The following is a 23,828-nucleotide window of genomic DNA, read 5'->3' as shown; positions in this document are numbered from 1 at the left end:
GCCACGGGCGCGTCTTTCGCCCCGGCCTTTGCGGCGGTGTGGGCTCTCCAAGCAATCTCGGCTTGTCTGACTGAGATTAATGCTGTCACACGGAATTCTGCTTCGCATGTTTCTTCTTTGACCTCTCAGGCATCAGCCTTTTCGTCCTACGCCATGAACGCCGTCCTGGACTCCACTAGCCATACGGCTGTAGCATCTGCTAACTCCGTGGCAGTCCGCAGGGCCATGTGGCTGCGCGAATGGAAAGCAGACTCGGCTTCCAAAAGGTTCTTAACTGGTTTGCCTTTTTCTGGCGACCGTTTATTTGGCGAACGATTGGATGAGATTATTAAGGAATCCAAGGGAAAGGACTCCTCCTTACCCCAGTCCAAACCTAAGAGACCTCAGCAGAGAAAAATCCAATCGAGGTTTCGGTCCTTTCGTCCCTCCGCCAAGCCCCAATCCTCTTCGTCCAACAGGCCGGAGAAAGGCCAGAGGAACTCCTATGCGTGGCGGTCCAAGTCACGCCCCCAAAAGGCCGCATGAGGCACTGCCTCCAAGACGGCCTCCTCATGACTCTCGGCCTTCCCTAGCCACATCCTCGGTCGGTGGCAGGCTCTCCCGCTTTGGCGACGCCTGGTGGCCACATGTTCAAGACTGATGGGTGAGAGACATTCTGTCTCATGGTTACAGGATAGAGTTCAGCTCCCGACCTACGGCTCGTTTCTTCAGAACCTCTCCGCCCCCCGCACAGGCCGACGCACTTTTTCAGGCACTGGACGCTCTAAAGATCGAAGGAGTTGTGATTCCCGTTCCCCTTCAGGAACGTGGTCACGGATTTTACTCCAACTTGTTCGTGGTGCCAAAAAAGGACGGGTCATTCCGTCCCGTTCTGGACCTCAAGCTACTCAACAGACATGTGAGAACCAGACGGTTTTGGATGGAATCTCTCCGCTCGGTCATCGCCTCGATGTCACAAGGAGACTTCCTAGCATCGATCGACATCAAGGATGCTTATCTCCATGTGCCGATCGCACCCGAACAGCAACGTTTCCTGCGTTTCGCCATCGGAGACGAACACCTCCAGTTCGTGGCATTGCCTTTCGGCCTGGCGACAGCCCCACGGGTTTTCACCAAAGTCATGGCATCCGTCGTGGCGGTCCTGCACTCTCAGGGCCACTCGGTGATCCCCTACTTAAACGATCTCCTAGTCAGGGCCCCTTCTCGGGTGGCGTGTCAACAAAGCCTTACCGTCGCTCTGGCGACTCTCCAGCAGTTCGGATGGATCATCAATTTGCCGAAATCCAAGTTGACACCGACCCAATCACTGACTTACCTCGGGATGGAGTTTCATACCCAGCCAGCGTTAGTCAAGCTACCGCGGGACAAACAGCTTTCTCTGCAGGCGGGGATGCAATCACTTCTTCAGAGTCAGTCACACCCCTTAAGGCGCCTCATGCACTTCCTGGGGAAGATGGTTGCAGCTATGGAGGCAGTGCCGTTCGCGCAATTCCATCTACGGCCACTCCAATGGGACATTCTTCGCAAATGGGACAAGAGTGCGGCTTCCCTCGACAAGAACATCTCTCTTTCCCTTGCAACCAAAACATCACTTCAATGGTGGCTCCTACCCACATCTCTGTCTCGGGGAAAATCCTTCCTACCCCCAACCTGGGCCGTGGTCACCACGGACGCGAGCCTGTCAGGTTGGGGAGCGGTTTTTCTCCACCACAGGGCTCAAGGAACCTGGACTCCGATAGAATCGTGCCTTCAGATCAATATCCTGGAGATAAGGGTAGTATATCTAGCCCTATTGGCTTTCCATCGGTGGCTGGAGGGCAGGCAGATCCGAATACAGTCGGACAACGCCACTGCCGTCGCCTACATCAACCACCAAGGCGGCACTCGCAGTCGTCAAGCCTTCCAGGAAGTCCGGCGGATTCTGCAGTGGGTGGAAGCCACAGGCTCCACCATCTCCGCAGTTCACATCCCGGGCGTAGAAAACTGGGAAGCAGATTTTCTCAGTCGTCAGGGCATGGACGCGGGGGAATGGTCTCTGCACCCAGACGTGTTTCGAGAGATCTGTCGCCGCTGGGGAACGCCGGACGTCGATCTCATGGTGTCACGGCACAACAACAAGGTCCCGGCCTTCATGGGACGGTCTCAGGATCACAGAGCTCTGGCAGCGGACGCTTTAGTCCAGGATTGGCCGCAGTTTCGACTGCCTTATGTGTTTCCCCCTCTGGCGATGCTGCCCAGAGTACTACGCAAGATCAGGTCCGACTTCCGTCGCGCCATTCTCGTCGCTCCAGACTGGCCGAGGCGGTCGTGGTATCCGGATCTGTGGCATCTCACGGTGGGTCAACCGTGGGCACTTCCAGACCGCCCAGACTTGCTGTCACAAGGCCCGTTTTTCCATCTGAATTCTGTGGCCCTCAACCTGACTGTGTGGCCATTGAGTCCTGGCTCCTAGCGTCTTCAGGGTTGTCTCAGGATGTCATTGCTACCATGAGACAAGCCAGGAAGCCAACGTCCGCCAAGATCTATTACAGGTCTTGGCAAATCTTCTTATCCTGGTGCTCTGATAACGGCTCTCCTCCATGGCCGTTTGCCTTACCCACATTCCTTTCATTCCTACAATCTGGAATGGACAAGGGTTTGTCCCTCGGCTCTCTCAAGGGCCAAGTATCGGCGCTCTCCGTGTTTTTTCAAAAGCGTCTAGCCAGGCTTCCGCAGGTCCGCACGTTCCTGCAGGGGGTTTGCCACATAGTCCCACCTTACAAACGTCCGTTGGAACCTTGGGATCTTAACAGGGTCCTGACGGCTCTTCAAAAGCCGCCTTTTGAGCCGCTGCGGGATGTCTCTCTCTCCCGTCTTTTGCAGAAGGTGGCCTTCCTGGTGGCAGTCACATCACTTCGGAGAGTGTCTGAGCTTGCAGCGCTGTCATGCAAAGCCCCCTTCCTGGTTTTTCACCAGGATAAGGTGGTTCTGCGTCCTGTCCCGGAATTTCTCCCTAAGGTGATATCCCCTTTTCATCTAAATCAGGATATCTCCTTGCCTTCCTTTTGCCCTAATCCAATTCACCAGTGTGAAAAGGATTTGCATTCTTTGGATCTAGTGAGAGCACTCCGGTTCTACGTGTCTCGCACGGCGCCCCTGCGCCGTTCAGATGCGCTCTTTGTCCTTGTCGCTGGCCAGCGTAAGGGCTCTCAGGCCTCCAAGTCAACCTTGGCTCGTGGATCAAAGAACCGATTCTCGAGGCCTACCGTTCTTCCGGGCTTCCGCTCCCTTCAGGGCTGAAAGCCCATTCTACCAGAGCCGTAGGTGCGTCCTGGGCATTGCGGCACCGGGCGACGGCTCAGCAGGTGTGTCAGGCAGCTACGTGGTCTAGTCTGCACACTTTCACGAAACACTATCAAGTGCATACCTATGCTTCGGCAGACGCCAGTCTAGGTAGGCGAGTCCTTCAGGCGGCGGTTGCCCACCTGTAAGAGGGGGCCGTTTTCGGCTCTTTTTATTGAGGTATTCTTTTACCCACCCAGGGACTGCTCGTGGACGTCCCAATTGTCTGGGTCTCCCAATGGAGCGACAAAGAAGAAGGGAATTTTGTTTACTTACCGTAAATTCCTTTTCTTCTAGCTCCTATTGGGAGACCCAGCACCCGCCCCTGTGCCCTTTGGGCTGGTTGTTCTTTTGTGTACACATGTTGTTCATGTTGAATTGTTCTTTTGGTTTATGGTCTTCAGTTCTCCGAACATCCTTCGGATTGAATTTACCCTAGACCAATTTATAAGTTTTCTCCTTCCTGCTTTTGCACCAAAACTGAGGAGCCCGTGATGCACGGGAGGGTGTATAGGCAGAGGGGAGGGGTTACACTTTTTAAAGTGTAATACTTTGTGTGGCCTCCAGAGGCAGAAGCTATACACCCAATTGTCTGGGTCTCCCAATAGGAGCTTGAAGAAAAGGAATTTACGGTAAGTAAACAAAATTCTCTTTTTTTTGGCTTACGTTTTTTAAACCCATAGACATCCAGTATGTGAAAAAAAAGTCATATGTAATTACCCGCCTGTTCACAGCTGTCCGCTGTCTTTGTTGATATTGCTGCAGCAATGACATTACATCATGTGACTGCTGCAGTCAATCACCGGGCTTAGCAATCTGTTGCTAGCTTCAGCTGCATCACCACAGTGGCCAGTGATTAGCTGCAGCGTTCATGTGAGCTGATTTGACAGGGAGCGCATTCGACTTTGCTATTTGCACATTTTCACATACATGAAGCCTTTAAATTAAAAAAGAAAAAAAAGCCTTTCATTTAAAAAACAAAAACATTTTGTGCAACATCAGCTCCTCTGTGGGATCAGGGTCAGTTCATTGGTTGTCTGCTTTAGTAGGCACCAACCACTGCAGAGCAGGCTGTCCGTATAAATAAAGGTGCAGGGAGGGTGAAGGGAGACTATAACTTCATTTCCTCCTGGTAGCCACTGTGCTAGTTACACTTCCAGACATGATTAGAACACAATTTGCCTGGAGATTACCACTACATCTGCAGGTAAATAGCATTTTTAGATGTAATCTGTAACCTTTAATTATGTGTTAAATTTGTGCATATTAAAAAGGGAATCTGTCAGCAGGTTTTTGCCATGTGAGCTAAAGACAGCAAGCTGCAAGGGTTAACACGAAAAATTTAGGAATGCCTGTGTTTTCACAGTCCAATTTGTTATTTATTTGCTATATTTGTTTAAGCTCCAGGACCCTTATCATTGCAAAGTCACTGGCATGGCAGCCCTGCACACCCCCTCCACTGATTGACACCTCACTGTATGTACAATCTCTATAGAGAGCCTGGTGCGGCCGGTGACGGCCCTCTGGACTCTGCTACATGGCTTAAGCTAAAAATTCTGATTGTGTCAGAACCGCTGCAGCCAGTAATCTATTTGATAGATCGTTGGATTCAGGATCTCTTTGCCTACATCATGCTGCTCTCAGAAGAGGTACCAAAAACCTTCTGACACATTCCCTTTGAAAAGTAAGTAATCAAAGCAATATATGACCATATTGTGTTTTTGTTCTTTGTCTTAGGAACAATGGTTCTCTCATTCTGTGATAAAGTCATCCTGGCTCCTATGGTCCGTGTGGGCACATTACCAATGCGACTACTTGCTTTAGATTATGGTGCGGACATTGTATACTGTGAGGTATGCAAATCTTCAGGAGCCATTGATAACCATTTGATATGCGTCTACTCCTATATAAACACGCACACAATCCATAATGTTAAAATTACCTGTGTAATATTGTGTTGGTCCCCAAACAGGTTTGACTATCCAAAAGTTGGTTGATTGGTTTGTATGCGTGACAAAACATTCTGCAAGAAAACACCTTAAAGCCACCATTGGGGAATACCAATCTTATGAAGGGGTATACTTGGTCTGCAATTATTATTAGGTACATAAGTGTCAATTTAATATCCGAATGAATACCAGGACCCATGCTTTCCCAGCAGACCATTGTGAAATGCATCATACTGCCTCAACCGACTTGTATCCTTACCATAGTACAACCTGGTGCCACGTAAGAGGCGAATACATCACTGTATGATGTACAAGTATGTGTCATTCATCAGCTCAGCCACCCTCTTATGTTGTGCCACGGCTCTGTTGTTCATTATATTTGCTTTCAGTCATGTACTTGGGTCAGTATGGGCACTCTGACTGATCTACACAATACCATAAACTACAAGGTGCTAGAAGTCTCGCTTCAGCTATGGAAATTCAGAATGCATGTGCTGCTTCTAAATACCAGGCATTTTTCAGACCTTACCATAGTTTGGGCATCTTATATATGTGTTGTGGGCACGTACACATTACTGAAGGCACCTGTGCATTAAGGATGCATTGTCCCAGGTAGTAGGCAGTTCTGGGACTCAATGTGTGGACTGGGTGCGATCAGCCTGTATCGCTGAGTAATGTGATTTTGGAGCTTACTGCTGGAGCTCTGTCATGCTCATGAATCAGAAGTGTCAAAGTCCATGGGTAGAAGAGGGGACTGCAAATACACCCAATATGTGTGAGTATACCTATTTAGTAGATCTGTTTACTGTATTTTTCGGACTATAAGACGCACCAGACCATAAGACGCACCCTGGTTTGAGAAAAGGAAAATAGGAAAATACAATGTTAAGCAAAAAATGTGGTCATGACACACTTATGAGGCAAGGATCTGCTGCTGACACTATTATGGGGGCAATGTCCCTAAATTCTCTACTAAGGTACTCCAACCTGGTAATGATCCTCCTGCCTTGTGTATATATATGTCCCTCATCCTGGTATAGCCCCCATCCTGCTATATACTGCCATCCTGGTATGTGCTCCCATCATGCTATATACCCCATCCAGGCATATGGCTGCATCATGCTATATACCCCATCCTGGCATATGGCCGCATCCTGCTATATACCCCCATCCTGGTATATGGCCGCATCCTTCTATATACCCCATCCTGGCATATGGCCGCATCCTGTCCTGCTATATAACCCATCCTGGCATATGGCCGCATCCTGCTATATACCCCCATCCTGGTATATGGCCATTGGCCGCATCCTTCTATATAACCCATCCTGGCATATGGCCACATCCTGGTATTTACCCCCATCCTGGTATGTGCTCCCATCCTGCTATATACCCCCATCCATCCTGCTATATACTGCCATCCTGCTATATACTGGCATCCTGCTATATACCCCCATCCTGGTATGTGCTCCCATCCTGCTATATACCCCCATCCTGGTATGTGCTCCCATCCTGCTATATACCCCCATCCTGGTATGTGCTCCCATCCTGCTATATACCACCATCCTGCTATATACCCTCATTCTGCTATATACCCCCTGTGACGACATGGACTCTCATGGGTTAAAGTTTCTTACCATTCAGCCAGACATGAAGACAGTTTGTTTATAGATGGGGGATAATCCCTCATTGTTCTACAAGACTCTTGGGAGTTTAGTATTGAAGTTTTTGTTGACTCATGTAATTGTTTTGGCCACTGAAGGCCAGACACCCAGATAACTCAATTATGCGAACTTCCCATTGTATGACTTAGGGGTGCTTCACACACAGGGAGCTCACTGCCGAGATCGCTGCTGAGTCACGCTTTTTGTGACGCAGCAGTGACCTCATTAGCGATCTCGCTGTGTGTGACAATGAGCAGCGATCTGGCCCCTGCTGAGAGATCGCTGCTCGTTAGACACAGCCCTGGTTCGTTTTCTTCAAAGGCGCTCTCCCACTGTGACACACAGATCGCTGTGTGTGACAGCGAGAGAGCGACAAATGAAGCGAGCAGGGAGCAGGAGCCGGCGTCTGGCAGCTGCGGTAAGCTTGTAACCAAGATAAACATCGGGTAACCAAGGTGGTTACCCGATATTTACCTTAGTTACCAGCCTCTGCAGCTCTCACGCTGCCTGTGCTGCCGGCTCCGGCTCTCTGCACATGTAGCTGCTGTACACATCGGGTTAATTAACCCGATGTGTACAGCAGCTAGGAGAGCAAGGAGCCAGCGCTAAGCAGTGTGCGCGACTCCCTGCTCTCTGCACATGTAGCTGCATTACACATCGGGTTAATTAACCCGATGTGTACTGTAGCTAGGAGAGCAAGGAGCCAGCGCTCAGTGTGCGCGGCTCCCTGCTCCCTGCACACACACAGCTAAGCGGTGTGCGCTGGTAACTAATGTAAACATCGGGTAACCATACCCGATGTTTACCTTAGTTACCAGTCTCCGCAGCTTCCAGACGGCGGCTCCGTGCAAGCGCAGCGTCGCTTGCACGTCGCTGCTGGCTGGAGGCTGTTCACTGGTCGCTGGTGAGATCTGCCTGTTTGACAGCTCACCAGCGACCATGTAGCGATGCAGCAGCGATCCTGACCAGGTCAGATCGCTGGTCGGATCGCTGCTGCATCGCTAAGTGTGAAGGTACCCTAAGTGAATTCCTAGATGTGATGGAATTACCTGTCTCACCCTTGTCTCTGGATATTTGAATATAGCTTGAAATTCATCCAATAAGAGAAGCAACCTTGTACAACCAATCCGATAAGGGCACAGTATATCCGAAGGGAAGGCTATGGCTATAAAAGGGACTTCTTTAACCCCTTAACGACCGCGGGCCGTAAAATTACGTCCTAAATGACATAATCTTACTGCCCGCGGTCCTCCGGCAGCAGCATGCCGCGATCGGCACACATCTCAGCTGATTTTCACAGCTGAGATGTGTGCCTGCTAGGCACGAGCAGAATCGTTATCTGCTCGTGCCGATTAACCCCTTATATGGCGCTGTCAATACATGACAGCGCCATTATAAGCGCAATCGCGGTAAAGTTTTACTTACCGCCGAAACCGGAAGTCACGTGACGCGATCACGTGACTCCCGATAGTTGTCATGGTAGTACAGGGTCATGTGATGACTCCTGTACTACACATGAATTGGTTTCACTTTCGCTGTGCCCGGGGCACAGCAAAAGAGAAAGACAGCGTATCTGCTGTTTACAGCCTTCCAGCTGTGATCAGCAGATACTGCAGAGCGATCGGAATGCTGATCGCAATAGCCCCCTAGGGGGACTAGTAAAATAAAAAAAAAAAGTAAAAAAATAAGTTTTAAAAAATTAAAAAAAAACAAAAAAACCTAAAAGTTCAAATCACCCCCCATTCGCCCCATTGAAAATTAAAGGGTTAAAAAAATAAAAAATATACACACATTTGGTATCGCCGCGTTCAGAAACGCCCGATCTATCAAAATATAAAATCAATTAATCTGATCAGTAAACGGCGTAGCGGCAAAAAAATTCCAAACGCCAAAACGACGTTTTTTTGTCGCCACAACTTTTGCGCAAAATGCAATAAGAGGCGATGAAAACGTAGCATCTGCGCAAAAATGGTACCGTTAAAAACGTCAGCTCGAGACGCAAAAAATAAGCCGTCATTGAGCCTAAGATCCCGAAAAATGAGAACGCTACGGGTCACGGAATATGGCGTAAAACGTGCGCCACTTTTTTCGGACAAACTTCCGATTTTTTTTTAACCCCTTATATAAAAGTAAACCTATACATGTTTGGTGTCTACGAACTCGCACTGACCTGAGGCATCACACCCACACATCAGTTTTACCATATAGTGAACACAGTGAATAAAATATCTCAAAAACCATAGTGCTATCGCACTTTTTTTGCAATTTTTCAGCATTTGGAATTTTTTTGCCATTTTCTAGTACACAATATGGTAAAACTGATGGTTTCATTTAAAAGTACAGCTCGTTCCGCAAAAAATGAGCCCTCACATGACCATATTGACTGAAAAATAAAAAAGTTACGTCTCTCAGAAAAAGAATGGCGAAAAAAAAAAACGGAAAGCGAAAAATCGGCCGGTCGTGAAAGGGTTAAGTCACCAGTTGTTGATGGATGTTGCATGATCCAGTCTAAGCTCTTTGGAGCTAGCTAGGGGATCAGAACCAGGATGCTTTGTGGAATCGGTCTAGGGACTTTGGCTACGACTAGAGGATCGCTTGGCTACATAGCTTCAATCTAGGGACTTCGATTCCGATTGGAGACCATAACCGCAGTCTAGGGATTTCAACTCTGGCTGCCAGGATTATATGATCATACCAGAGTCTACTTAAGGAAGAAACCCAGGTTGGGACAATCCAGTCACCTGGTTACAGACTTTGCAGACCTCAACCAGCTTCCTAAATCTGGCGTTATTCCAGTCTCGGTGGGTGCCCGCCGAAAGCGGGGTGCTGCTGGATTGGAATAAGTAGCCCTGTAAGCTCTGAGGCACGGACATTCTAATCCCTGGTGAGCCAGCGGAAGACTCTGTTGCCTGTTACATTTGTGTGTGTTGCTGGTTGTGTTATGTGCCGTTAATTGTTTGGGGATCCAATAAAGTCTTACTTACGGGCGGCACAGTGGCTCAGTGGTTAGCACTGCTGTCTTGCAGCGCTGGAGTCCTGGGTTCAAATCCCACCAAGGACACTATCTGCAAGGAGTTTGTATGTTCTCCCTGTGTTTGCATGGGTTTCCTCTGGGTTCTCCAGTTTCCTCCCACATTTCAAAGACATACAGATAGGGAATTTAGATTGTGAGCCCCAATGGGGACAGTGTTGCCAATGTATGTAAAGCGCTGTGGAATTAATAGCGCTATATAAATGAATAAAATTATTAACCCCTTCAGCCCCAAGCCTATTTTGACCCTAAAGACCAGGCCATTTTTTTGCAATTTTGACCAGTGTCACTTTATGAGGTTATAACTCTGGAACGCTTCAACGGATCCCGGTGATTCTGAGATTGTTTTCTCGTGTCATATTGGGCTTCATGTTAGTGGTAAATTTAGGCCGATATTTTTTGCGTTTCTTTGTGAAAAAAACGGAAATTTCGCGAAAATTTTGAAAATTTTGTAATTTTCAAACTTTTAATTTTTATGCTCTAAAACCAACGAGACATATGACACAAAATAATAAATAACATTTCCCACATGTCTACTTTACATCAGAACAATTTGGGGAAAAAAAAAAAATAATTTAAGGAAGTTAGAGGGGTTCAAAGTTTATGAGCAATTTCTCATTTTTACAACAAAATTTACAAAGCCACATTTTTTAGGGACCACATCACATTTGAAGTGATTTTGAGAGGTCTACATGACACAGAACACCCAAAAGTGACACCATTCCAAAAACGGCACCCCTCAGGCTACTCAAAACCACATTCAAGAAGGTTATTAACCCTTCAGGTGCTTCACAGTAACTAAAGCAATGTGGAAGGAAAAAATGAACATTTTACTTTTTGCAACAAAAATGTTAATTTAGCCTCAAATATTGCATATTCAGAAGGGTAGTAGGATTAAATGAACCCCCAAAATTTGTTGAGCAATTTCTTCTGAGCACGCAGATACCTCATATGTGGCGAAAAAACACTGTTTGGGCGCACGGCAGGACTCGGAAGGGAAGGAGCGCCATTTGACTTTTTGAACAGAAAATTTGCTAGAATCGTTAGCCGCACCATGTTGCGTTTGGAGAGCCCCTGAGGTGCCGAAACAGTGGAGCTCCCCCATATGTGACCCCATTTTGGAAACTAGACACCTCATGGCATTTATCTAGATGTTTATTGAGCACTTTGAACCTCTGGGGGCTTCACAAAAGTTAAGAGTTGAGCCGTGCAAATAAAAAAAAAATTTACCACAAAATTGTTACTTCAACCAGGTAGCTTTTTTTTTCACAAGGGTATCAGGAAAAATTGCACCATAAAATGTATTGTGCAATTTCTCCTGAGTACATAGACACCTCATATGTGGTGGAAATCAAATGTTTGGGCGCACAGCAGGGCTCAGAATGCAAGGAGCGTCATTTGACTTTTCAAATGCAAAATTGTCTGGGATAATTAGCGTATTCCATGTTGTGTTTGGAGACTCCCTGAGGTGCCAAAACAGTGGAGCTCCCCCACATGTGACCCCATTTTGGAAACTAAACCCCCATGGCGCACGCAATAGGGCGCACGCACAAATGTTCTGCAAAAAAGGGGGGGGTGGACTAGGTGGGATGGAAAAAAAGAAGTCATGTCCAAAGTCGAGTACGACTGCAGGACGATTGCTGATCAGGTACCTAATTGTACATGTTTTGTTTTGTTTTTTTTATTTGGGGTGCACAAAAAAAAGCAAAAACTAGAGCAACAATTACGTACCTGATCAGCCAATCACGTAGCTGATCAGCACTTGGCGGCAGGCAGGTGGGGGAGGAGGGGGGGGGAGGGAGTGGAAGATGCGATTGGGAATAGTTAGAAAAGAGCCACAAACAATACTTACAGGATGGATCAGAACAGCGGCAGATTGGGGGGCGGCAGATTGGGCGGCGGCAGATGGGGGGGCAGCGGCATATAAAGGGAGCATCTGTGAATGTGAGACGGCGGCGGCTGGGATAGGGTGGGGGCGGATGGGAGAGGGTGCAGTGGATGCAGGAGCGGCAGAGGATGGGGGGAAGGGGGGATGGCAGGGAAGGGGAGTGGGAGGTGAGATTGGGGATAGTTACCCTACAAGATGGATCTAGGCAGCAGGATCACAGGAGATGAAGGAGGCAGCAGATCGGGGAGGGTGAGAGGTGGGAGAGGGAGCGCAGCGCAGATCACGGGGGAGACAGGTGAGCAGAGCACAGATCACGGGGGTGAGAGCTGAGGGAGCGCAGATCACGGGGGAGACAGGTGAGCAGAGCGCAGATCACGGGGGTGAGAGGTGGAGGGAGAGCGGACAGCAGATCACGGGGGTGACAGGTGAGGGAGCACAGATCACGGGGGTGACAGGTGAGTGAGCACAGATCACGGGGGTGACAGGTGAGGGAGCACAGATCACGGGGGTGACAGGTGAGGGAGCACAGATCACGGGGGTGACAGGTGAGGAGCACAGATCACGGGGGTGACGGGAGGGAGCACAGATCACGGGGGTGACAGGGGAGGGAGCACAGATCACGGGGGTGACAGGGGAGGGAGCACAGATCACGGCGGTGACAGGGGAGGGAGCACACATCACGGCGGGGACAGGGGAGGGAGCGCACATCACGGCGGTGACAGGGGAGGGAGCGCACATCACGGCGGTGACAGGGGAGGGAGCGCACATAACGGTGGTGACAGGGGAGGTAGCACACATCACGGCGGTGACAGGTGTGGGAGCACACATCACGGCGGTGACAGGTGAGGGAGCGCACATCACGGCGGTGACAGGGGAGGGAGCGCACATCACGGCGGTGACAGGGGAGGGAGCGCACATCACGGCGGTGACAGGGGAGGGAGCGCACATCACGGCGGTGACAGGGGAGGGAGCACACATCACGGCGGTGACAGGGGAGGGAGCACACATCATGGCGGTGACAGGTGTGGGAGCACACATCACGGCGGTGACAGGGGAGGGGGCGGGTAGCTGACCACGGGGGTGAGAGGTGGGGGGATCGTGCAGCACATCACGTAGTAAGAAGAGGAGCTGTGGAAAAGAAAGCGCAATAGGGTCTTACCCTTATAGGCACAGGGCAACAACGGCCTGTTTTTTCTATACGGGGCGGTACTCTGACGTCACTTGATCTATTTAATGTATACTTGTGTCTACTACGGTAGATTTGATGTTGTTTCTATGGTCCTGAGGAAGGGAGCAGAGCTCCTGAAACGCGTAGACCTATGCTACAATAAAGCCACATCAATCCGACATCCTGACTTGTGATCATTGGCGTGGTATAGAAACCCTTTTCTACAATTGTCTCTGTTATCAGCACATCACGTAGGGGAGGGGGCGAGCAGCACATCACGGAGGGGAGGGGGCGGGCACCGATCACGAGGGGGAGGGGCCGGGCAGCAGATCGGAGGGAGCGGTGGCACTATGACAGATGGAGGAGGACAGGGATCGTGCAGCACATCACGGAGGTGAGGAGGCGGGCAACGATCATGAGGGGGAGGGGCCGGGCAGCAGATCGGAGGGAGCGGTGTCACTATGACAGATGGAGGAGGACAGGGATCGTGCAGCACATCACGGAGGGGAGGGGGCGGGCACCGATCACGAGGGGGAGGGGCCGTGCAGCAGATCGGAGGGAGCGGTGGCACTATGACAGATGGAGGAGGACAGGGATCGTGCAGCACATCACGGAGGTGAGGGGCCGGGCAACGATCACGAGGGGTGAGGGGCCGGGCAGCAGATTGGGGGGAGCGGTGGCACTGTGGCAGATGGAGGGCGGCGGCGGCGGCAGCGGATCGGGAGGTGTGGGGGTGAGGGTGCGGGCAGGAGATCGGGGAGACAGGTGGCAGATCGCGGAGGGCAGCGGCGTCGGATCGGGACGCTTTTCGCCGGTTTCATACAGTGCAATGGCAGCGCGGCAACTTCCGGGTCTCATGCTCCGGTCTCATAACAGCATGGGACTGGAGCTTGTCGCCCTGCCATTGCACTGTGTACACTCACTGTGCTCAGTGTGCTGGCGTGCTGCAGGGACGACAAGTGAAGCTGATGGGGACGGTCACCGGCAACAGGTCCACTGTGATTGGAGAAATCGGTCACAAGGCCGATCTCTCCAATCAGAGCTACTGGAGCTGGGGGAGGGTGATCCAGTAAGGTCACCCAGCTCCAGCCAATGGCCAGTGCTACAGCTGCACTGGCCAGGGCTGGATTTCAATGTTTCAGTCATTTTAAATGGCTGGAACATTACAGTGGCTGTGATTGGTTGAGCGGCGTTCGTCAGCCAATCACAGCCTCCGTAGGTCCGGGGAGGAGGCACCACCCCTCCTAAGGTCAGGAACAGGTCCCCTCCTCCCCGAATCTGCGGTTTATGTTAACATATTGCAGTCACTGGAGGATCCGGTGCCGCGATTCCGCCATGACGGAAAGATCCGTCCTTGGTCGTTAAGGCCCAGGGCACAAGGACGGATCTTTCCGTCCATGGTCGTGAAGGGGTTAATTATTATTAATTACTATTGTGATTCCCTCACCCTGTGTTGTCTGAGTAGTGTTCGGAACACGGTTAAGGAGGTCGGCGTTCAGTTGGGATGAGCCCTGGGCCATCCTGTCTTTCTAAAGGCGGCCGGGCCAGCGGACGAGAGCACCCACTGACCTCGTGTCTCCACACCCCCATCCTGGTATGTGCTCCCATCCTGCTATATACCCCCATCCTGATATGTCATCATCCTGTAATATACCCCTATCCTGCTATATACTGCCATCCAGGTATATGCCCTTATCCTGCTATATACCCCTAGCCATTCTGCTATGTATCCCCATCCTGCTATATATACCCCCATCCTGCTATATGTCCTGCATCCTGTGGCACCCAAAAAAAAAAATAAACGTTTATACTCCCCTTTCCTCGCTCCCTGCAGCATCGCTCCTCCTCCTGTCTGTGCCGGCAGCAGTGTCGCTGACCTGTCTGGAGCCAGCCATGATCCCTGCAGCATCGCGATGTCTTCCTGTCTGTGCCGGCCGCGGCTGTGTGTGGACACGTGCGCACAGCAATGACGTAGCCGGCACAGACAGGAGGAGATCACAGTGCTGCAGGGGAACGGTGAGTATACTGATTCACTGCACCCTGTGCCGATGATGATACGCGGGGGGCAATGAATACAGCCACATGATCACTCCAGGCTGTAGCTGCCAGGGGTGATCATGCGATCATCCCTCCCACCTGTCAGCGCCGGCTTCAACGCTGAGAAATGGGCGGGAGGATGGGCGTGCATATGAAATGAGCGGGCCCCAGTGGTCACGGCAGACGCTGCTGCAGCCTGCTCGTGCCCCCGATGATCCGTTCCGCTGCAGCACCCTCATTCCCCGCACCCCTACATTTATAAAAATAAATCTTTATTTATATATAGCGCTAACATATTCCACAGCGCTTTACATACATCAGGAACACTGTCCCCATTGGGGCTCACAATCTAAAGTCCCTATCATTATGTCTTTGGAGTGTGGGAGGAAACCGGAGAACCCGGAGGAAACCCACACAAACACGGGGAGAACATACAAACTCCTTGCAGATGGTGTCCTTGGTGGGATTTGAACCCAGGACCCCAGCGACGCAAGACTGCAGTGCTAACCACTGAGTCACCGTGCCGCCCACATTTAGACTATAAGATGCACCCCCCCACTTTTCCCCAACATTTGGGGGGGGGGGAAAGTGCGTCTTATAGTCCGAAAAATACGGTAGGTTTATTATGCTTCTAAAATGTTCTGTAGCCCTGATAATTCTTTAAACATTTTCAGCAATTCGTGCTTGTGGAGAACTTCGGGGATCTTGGCATCTGGGCTAGCCTCCTCTCATCTATCACATTAATGAGCCTTGGCACTTATGACGCCATGACTCATTTATAGGTTGTGCTTCCCAGTTCTGCTTTTGTTAGGTGCGAGCCATTGCATATTAGAAACACCCTAAAAGACCTGCCTTATTGCTTAGATTTTGTCATTTAACCATTAGTTTTGCCCTTGACAACATCAATTAGACTCTTACCCAAGTTCTTTTGTTGCCTATGGCTTCTATAACACTGTTTTTGCAGTGTTGTGCGACAATATGTTTGCGCAGTATTGGCTGTAATGTCGGGGACATCATAGCTGCAGTGCTGGTCTGTGTTTACTATGCTGCTGCGGCGATGTCCCTGGCTACCCACATGAGTGTTGCAGCTAATCACTAGCACCAACTCTGTTTCGTTGGAGCCAGTGGTTAACTGTAGTGCTCAGCTGCGTTGCCAGGGACATTATCGCTTCACCTCCAGGCATAGACACCTTAAGTACCCACTTGGCCTCGCTGAGGACAGTGATAGGCTTCAGCAGCCAGTGTGTTAATAACCCAGAACTGCTTGACTATTAAAAATTAACACAGCAATGTTTGGCTTTTGAGTATAATGTATTTGGTGTCTGATGCTGTATCAGTTAATTGTTACACATTTATCAGTTTTAGTGTTTTATTTTCATCACCTTTTCATGCTTTTAAAGTAAAAATAACTTATTATTCTATATAAAAGGTTAAAATGAAGAAAATAAAAATTACTATGTCCCTGTATTTTCAAATAACTTCCATTATGGTCTGGCAGATCCTACAGTTTTGGAAGATATACTTTCATCGTCATGTCAGAATGAGGGAAAAAACAAAAGCCGCAGCTGATACAAATACGGGGTACAGTATTGTACATATAAACCAAGGAAAAAATCAAAACATAAAATATAACCTTAAGGCCCTGTGTGCACGCTGCAGATTCTACCGCGGAATTGCCGCGAATTTCACTGAAGGAATGGTGCAGAAAATGTTTAGAACAGTTCTGCAGGTCTTCTCTAGCAAAACCTATGGGGATAAAAAAATGCTGTGCGCACACTGCGTTTTTTTGTACCTGCAGGTTTTGCTGCGGAATTTCAGCTGCGGAATTAATGTGCATGTCGTTTCTTTTTCCCTCACCCTATGACGGCACCACGAGAGAGAATCCGCCCATCCAGGACAGGAAACCTTCAGGTTAAAAAGGGGCGGTCCTCTCGCCGCCTTAGTTTGGTTTCCTGTCCTGGATGGATACCTCAGGATGCGGCCCTGGAGGGCCATGGATCTTCTAGCAAGACTTACCCGGTACCGACGGGCGGTTCTGGTGGCGGCACGGCTCCTGCCTCATTCCGTTCGGGTGCCTGGAGGCGCCATGGCGGACCTCCGGGGGGTTGCGTCCATGAGCGGGTGCAGTGCATCGGGCGGTAAGTAAGTACAGCAGCCTGCTGGTCCTTTCAGGGCGGCGGGGCTGCACGCCGCCGCCATCTTGGGGGTGTGTCTTGAGTGCGGGCGTTGCGCATGCGCGGCAGCCACACCGGACATGCGCTGACGTCGGCGGTGACGTCAGACCCCGGAAATGGGTCCACAGGCGCGGGGGGGAACGTGTTCCAGCGCTCAGTTTAAAAATGGAGCTCTAAGCTGAGGACAGTGCTCCAGTCCTCCCTGTCTAAGGAAGGTATTAGCGAACGTCCTTCGCAATGGAGAAGGATGGGCACCGGGAGGAGGACAGGCACTCTGTGCGTGAGTCCTCATCCCCTCCTGCTGGCAAAAAGGTGGTGAAACCACCGGAGCGTCGCAGGAGCGACTCTGGCTCAGATGCCAGCTTATCTAGTAAACGTGGCACCCGGGCCACTAAACAGACCCGAGAACCATCTGACGGCAAAGGCGCCTCCAGAGGGAAGACTTTGATGAAAGCTCCTTCCCCAGAACCGGTACCGACTCTTCATCTCCTAGTGGGTGAGTGATCTTCGGGCATGTGTACGTGTTGTTCATTGTTTTCCTGGTGTTGTCTCCCCTCCGTCCCTGTCATGCATAGGTTAAAAAACCGCGGAAGTGTACTACCAAATCGAATAACAGGGAATGCGCCCTCTGTAACCGGGAACTGACTCCGTCCTGGTCCAAATGGCTCTGCAAAGACTGTATCCAGCAGACCATTTCAGATGAGACTCCTGGGTTTGCTAGTGATCTTCGTGCCATCATCCGGTCCGAAGTCCAGCGTTCTCTGCAGTCCCTGAAAGAACCTCCCCGTAAACGGCATAGACAGGCCTCCCCGGTTTCGCCATCCAGTCGATCCGAGGGAGAGTGTGGGTCTTCTGGTTCTGCATCCTCTTCCTCTGACAGTGAGGCTGACGTCCACCAATGTTTCCCTGTAGAAGGCACGAGCAAATTGATTAAAGCTGTCAGGGACACTATGGGCATTACTGAAGAGAAATAGCAGCCTTCAGTCCAGGATGTCATGTTTAAGGGTCTGGAGCATAGAAAGCGCAGGACCTTTCCCGGTGGTGGACAAGATACAGGCGTTGATCTCCAGGGAATGGAAGAAGCCGGATAAGCGGGGTTCTCTTCCAGGCGGCTTCAAGCGCAAGTATCCCTTTTGAGGACGCTACCTGTTCCAATTTGGGTGCCCTATCCCAGTGGGATGTGGCAGTGGCTAAGGCATCAAAAAAGTTTTCCATTCCCTTCGAGGATATGGGATCCTTAATTTGGATCGGAAGGCGTATGTCTTCCTTAAAACCGCATGGGAGTCCTCAGCAGGTGCTCTCCGGCCTGCCATTGCAGCTACCTGTACGGCACGATCTCTGGCGATGTGGTTGTTCCGAATTGGAGGAGAAGCTGAGGGCCAAGGTTCCTCGGGACGAGATTATTTCTTCTCTGCCCAGGCTGCAGGGAGCGGCGGCTTTCATATCAGACGCATCGGCAGATTCCACTCGACTAGCTGCTAAGACTGCAGCCCTTTCTAATGCGGCTCGTCGGGCCTTATGGTTAAAATGTTGCCCGGGGGATCTACAGGTTAAGTCTAAGCTGTGTTCCATTCCCTGTCAAGGTGAGTTCCTTTTCGGATCGGTTCTGGACGATGTTCTTGAAAAGGCTGGGGACAGAAAAAGGAATTTTTCCCTCACCCTATGACGGCACCACGAGAGAGGATCCGCCCATCCAGGACAGGAAACCTTCAGGTTAAAAAGGGGCTGTCCTCTCGCCGCCTCAGTTTGGTTTCCTGTCCTGGACGGATACCTCAGGATACAGCCCTGAAGGGCCGTGGATCTTCTGGACGATCTTACCCGGTCACGACGGGCGGTTCTGGCGGCGGCACGGGTCCTGCCTCGCTCCGTTCGGGTGCCTGGAGGCGCCATGGCGGACCCCCGGGGGTTGCGTCCATGAGCGGGTGCGGTGCATCAGGCGGCAGGTGAGTACAGCAGCCGGCCGGTCCTTCCTGGGCGGCGGGGCTGCTCGCGGCCTCGTGTGCTGCACGCCGCCGCCATCTTGGAGGCGGGTTTTGTGTGCGGGCGTTGCGCATGCGCGGCGGCCGCACCTGACATGCGCTGACGTCAGCGGTGACGTCAGACCCAGGAAGTGGGTCCGGAGGCGCAGGAGAACAGCGCTCAGTTTGAAAAACGGCGCTCGGAGCTGGGGGAAAGTGCTCCAGTCCTCCTGCAGAACGGAGGTGTTTGTTGCTCTGACAGCAGGGTTAGGAATATGGACAAAGATGGGCACCGTGAGGAGGACCGGCACTCGGTGCGTGAGTCCTCCTCCCCTCCTGCTGGCAAGAAGGCGGTGAAACCACCGGAGCGTCGCAGGAGCAACTCTGGCTCAGATGCCAGTTTATCCAGCAAACGTGGCACCCGGGCCACTAAACAGACCCAAGATGCATCTGACGGCAAAGGAGCCTCCAGAGGGAAGACTTTGACTCCTTCCCCAGAACCGGTACTGACCCTTCATCTCCTATGGGTGAGTGATCTTCGGGCATGTGTACCTGTTCATTGTTTTCCGGGTGTTGTGTCTCCCCTCCGTCCCTGTCATGCATAGGTTAAAAAACCACGGAAGTGTACTGCCAAATCGAATAACAGGGAATGCGCCCTCTGTAACCGGGACCTGGCTCCGTCCTGGTCCAAACGGCTCTGCCAGAACTGTATCCAGTAGACCATTTCTGATGAGACTCCTGGGTTTGCTAGTGATCTCCGTGCCATCATCCGGTCCGAAGTCCAGAGTTCTCTGCAGTCCCTGAAAGAGCTTCCTCGTAAACGGCATAGACAGGCCTCCCCGGCTTCGCCGTCCAGTCGATCTGAGGGAGAGTGTGGGTCTTCTGGCTCTGCGTCTTCTTCCTCTGACAGTGAGGCTGACGTCCACCAGTGTTTCCCAGTTGAAGGCACGAGCAAATTGATTAAAGCTGTCAGGGACACTATGGGCATTGCTGAGGAGAAATTGCAGCCTTCAGTCCAAGATGTGATGTTTAAGGGTCTGGAGCATAGAAAGCGCAGGACCTTCCCGGTCGTGGACAAGATACAGGCATTGATCTCCAGGGAATGGAAGAAACCGGATAAGCGAGGTTCTCTTCCAGGCGGCTTCAAGGGCAAATATCCCTTTGAGGACGCAACCTGTTCCCACTGGGATAGGGCACCCAAATTGGATGTGGCAGTGGCTAAAGCATCAAAAATGTTTTCCATTCCCTTTGAGGACATGGGATCCTTGAAGGACCCTATGGATCGGAAGGCGGATGTCTTCCTTAAAACCGCATGGGAGTCCTCAGCAGGTGCTCTCCGGCCGGCCATTGCAGCTACATGTACGGCACGGTTTCTGGCGCTGTGGTTGTCCGAATTAGAGGAGAAGCTGAGGACCAAAGTTCCTCGGCACGAGCTTATTTCTTCTCTACCCAGACTGCAGGGAGCAGCGGCTTTCATCTCAGATGCATCGGCAGATTCTACTCGGCTGGCTGCTAAGACCGCGGCCCTTTCTAATGCGGCTCGTCGGGCCTTATGGTTGAAATGTTGCCCGGGGGATCTGCAGGTTAAGTCTAAGCTGTGTTCCATTCCCTGTCAGGGCGAGTTTCTTTTTGGATCAGTTCTGGATGATGTCCTTGAGAAGGCTGGGGACAGAAAAAAGAACTTTCCAGCCCCGTCCTTTCCCTCCTTCAAGCGGTCCTTTCGTAAGAAGCAGTTCAAAAAAACTCCTAAAAAAATGACTTTATTAGAATTAAATATTAAAATCTATGAGTATAAAAACAAAATTGCTTTTACATGGTCGTTATATAAACTAATTTGTTTAAGTGGGTGTAGAAGGGTGATAGATCCGATTTGTGAGGATAGTGCTAGTTGTTTACTATTCTCAAGGTATGGACAACTATAATAGTTGCACTTCTTACTCCAGTAGCTTTTATAAGGAGATTGGGAATTAAATATCTATCCCTCCCTTTCACCTACCTACCAGCGGAGGTGCGCCATACGTTGTTGGGTACCCCCCGCTCCACGTCGTCTCTCCCTATTTTCTCCCTGTTGCTCGTCAGTTGCAACCGGGAGACCCACCACCAAAGAAAATAGATAGTGCAATTAGTCACTATTCACTGTTCAGCCGTACATAAGTATGTTCCAGCCATATTATAGATATTAAATCTCAGATCAAATGAAAAAAAATATTTTTATATATAGATATAAACTCCCAGCAGGGATAACTTATCTGCTGGGACCATCCAATAGTCTATCCCGTAATCCCGACGTGTTTCCCCCCTATATTTTTCTTAGGGGTTCATCAGGGGAATAACTGATCTGTGGCTTGTTTCTAGAAAAGATATTACATATCTCTAATATAATGCATTATAATGTCTTAAAGTCTAGATAGGTTCTCAAAGAAATGGCACTTAGAATGTTAATACATAATGGGGGTGCATACCTTAAAGATCCAAAGGTACCGGTAAGCAGAGCATGACGTCAATGGCCCATAATGGGGTCAGTCGTCCAATATACAATAGCTGGCTGCATTCAAAGTCCTGCAGGTCCCATAGTGCCAGCTGTTATGTAGTACAGCCTCCCTCATCTATCCCTCTCTTTTTAAATGAGTAAACTTCTTACCGTACCCGGCTCCCCAATCCCGCGCCGGAAATGCTACATATGTCATTTCCATATATGCTCCATGGGGCCGCATTGTTGCGCACCATGGTGACCAACCGGAAATAATCCGGAGGTCACTTCCGCACATGCGCAGTATGGTGCGTTCCACGGTGCCGGACCGGAAGTGACTAGTAACGTCACCTCCGATATACGGCTTCTCCATTCCTCCCCGTGCTGCCTGATCAACGCATGGTATCGTCGTCACTCCCAGACATGCGCAGTAGACATGTCACGGGGCATTGTTGACATCGCCCACCGTGTGCATGTTTGTACTGGGCCAGGTAGATTACAACGTGCCGGCCTCTCTGTATAGCTATCGATGTTGGGACTTTGGCTCCCTGCAATTTGCAACCTAGGTGCAGGGCAGCATTTTAATAAATTTACACATATATATACATATGTATCTTGATATAATGAATACCGTATATATCGCTGGGAGTGAGATAACCCGCTACCAAAGAGCCACTCCTCCTATCAACATCTTATAGGCCAGATCTTATGATTGCTTAGTTAAGCCATATATATTACTGCTAACGGTACATCAATGTGTTAATATTATCCAGCCAGGAACGATATCATACTTGCAGCCGGATTGAATATAAGTCCACAGGAGGCAATTTTTAAAGGGGATGGGGGGATAAAAAATCTCCAAGAGAACCATTGACCTAAAAGCACAAAGAAATAATGACTCTGACCAGAAATATATCCTGTCAGACAACACAAAATTCACCTGGCTATACTTGTTTATGTAATACCTCTCAGATATAGCAAACAAAAAGGGGGCCCACCTAACGCTTCTAGATAAAACTGGTGTAACTGAGAACCTCATTAAGTCCTCTTGGACTGACTGTATCGAGTAAAAAAGTCCACCGTGCCTCTCTCTGAAGTATTTTAATATCCCAATTACCTTTACTGATTAGCATGGGGACGACTTCGATTCCTTGGAATCGTATGCTTTTTGGATCTCCTTGATGACACCTATTGACGTGTCTCGCTATAGGTGTATCACGTTTGTGAGTGATGTCACCTAGATGTTCTCCTATGCGGACACGTAATTGGCGTCTTGTCTTGCCAATGTAACTGAGCGGACATGTACACGTGCACCTATATACCAAGCCCTCCGTCCGGCAATTGACAAAGTCCCTAATATAGAAAACTCTTCCCGATTGATGGTTAGTAAAGGTTTTACTTTGATCAATAAAGGGACAGAATTTACAAGATCCACACCTAAAGGTCCCATGGGGCTTTCTTTCCAACCATGTACCTGGTGGTTTTTCTGCCACATAGTGGCTGTGTACTACATGATCTTTAATGGTCTTGCCTCTTCTATATGTAATGCTCGGATAAGGCGTAATGTAATCACTTATATCGGGGTCTGATCTTAATATCCCCCAGTGTCGTCTCAGAATGTGCATAATTTTGGTATTCTCGTCGTCATATGAACCAATCAGTCTAGTAATCTGTTCCTGTTCAGGTTTGGGATTTGTAGTTAATAGTGTAGCCCTCTTTTGTCCCCAAGCGGACTCAAAAGCTGTCTTTATTACATGTTCAGGGTACCCCCTTTCCCTAAAATTATCACTAAGGCCATTTGCCTTCTGTTGGAAATCATATAGGGAGGGGCAGTTTCTCCTAAGAGGGAGAAACTGCCCCTTAGGAATCCCCCTCCGTAAGGTCTCAGGGTGATGCCTCTCCCATCTAAGCAAACTATTTGTTGCCGTTGGTTTGCGATAGATTGTTGTTCCTAAAGTGCCATCAGTATTTTTGGTAAGGAGGATGTCTAGGAACGGCAATTTGTCGCCCCCCACTTCACATTTAAATTTGAGTCCGAAATTGTTCTTATTCAGATGTGCTACAAACTCTAGGAAGGATGCTGCTCCCCCTTTCCAGAGGAAGAGGATGTCGTCTATGTAACGACCCCAGAAAATAATCTGGGGGTTCCACGTGACATCCTCGTCCCCAAA

The 23,828-nt window shown here is 50.0% G+C and overlaps 1 protein-coding gene across 3 annotated transcripts in view; it reads left to right on the top strand.

The window, feature by feature from the left end:
- Window positions 1-23,828, top strand: part of DUS2 (dihydrouridine synthase 2) — a 498,816-nt gene that overhangs the window by 8,808 nt on the left and 466,180 nt on the right. For all 3 annotated transcript variants that reach the window (XM_075325642.1, XM_075325643.1, XM_075325644.1), the window contains exon 2: window positions 5,059-5,174. In XM_075325642.1, coding sequence (XP_075181757.1) covers window positions 5,064-5,174 — 111 coding nt within the window. In that variant the 5' untranslated portion in view covers window positions 5,059-5,063. The remainder of the gene's footprint in view (window positions 1-5,058; window positions 5,175-23,828) is intronic.

The sequence above is a fragment of the Anomaloglossus baeobatrachus genome, chromosome 10 (genome assembly GCF_048569485.1).
Source record: "Anomaloglossus baeobatrachus isolate aAnoBae1 chromosome 10, aAnoBae1.hap1, whole genome shotgun sequence".
NCBI lineage: Eukaryota > Metazoa > Chordata > Amphibia > Anura > Aromobatidae > Anomaloglossus > Anomaloglossus baeobatrachus.
This window is presented reverse-complemented; position numbering and strand designations above follow the sequence as displayed.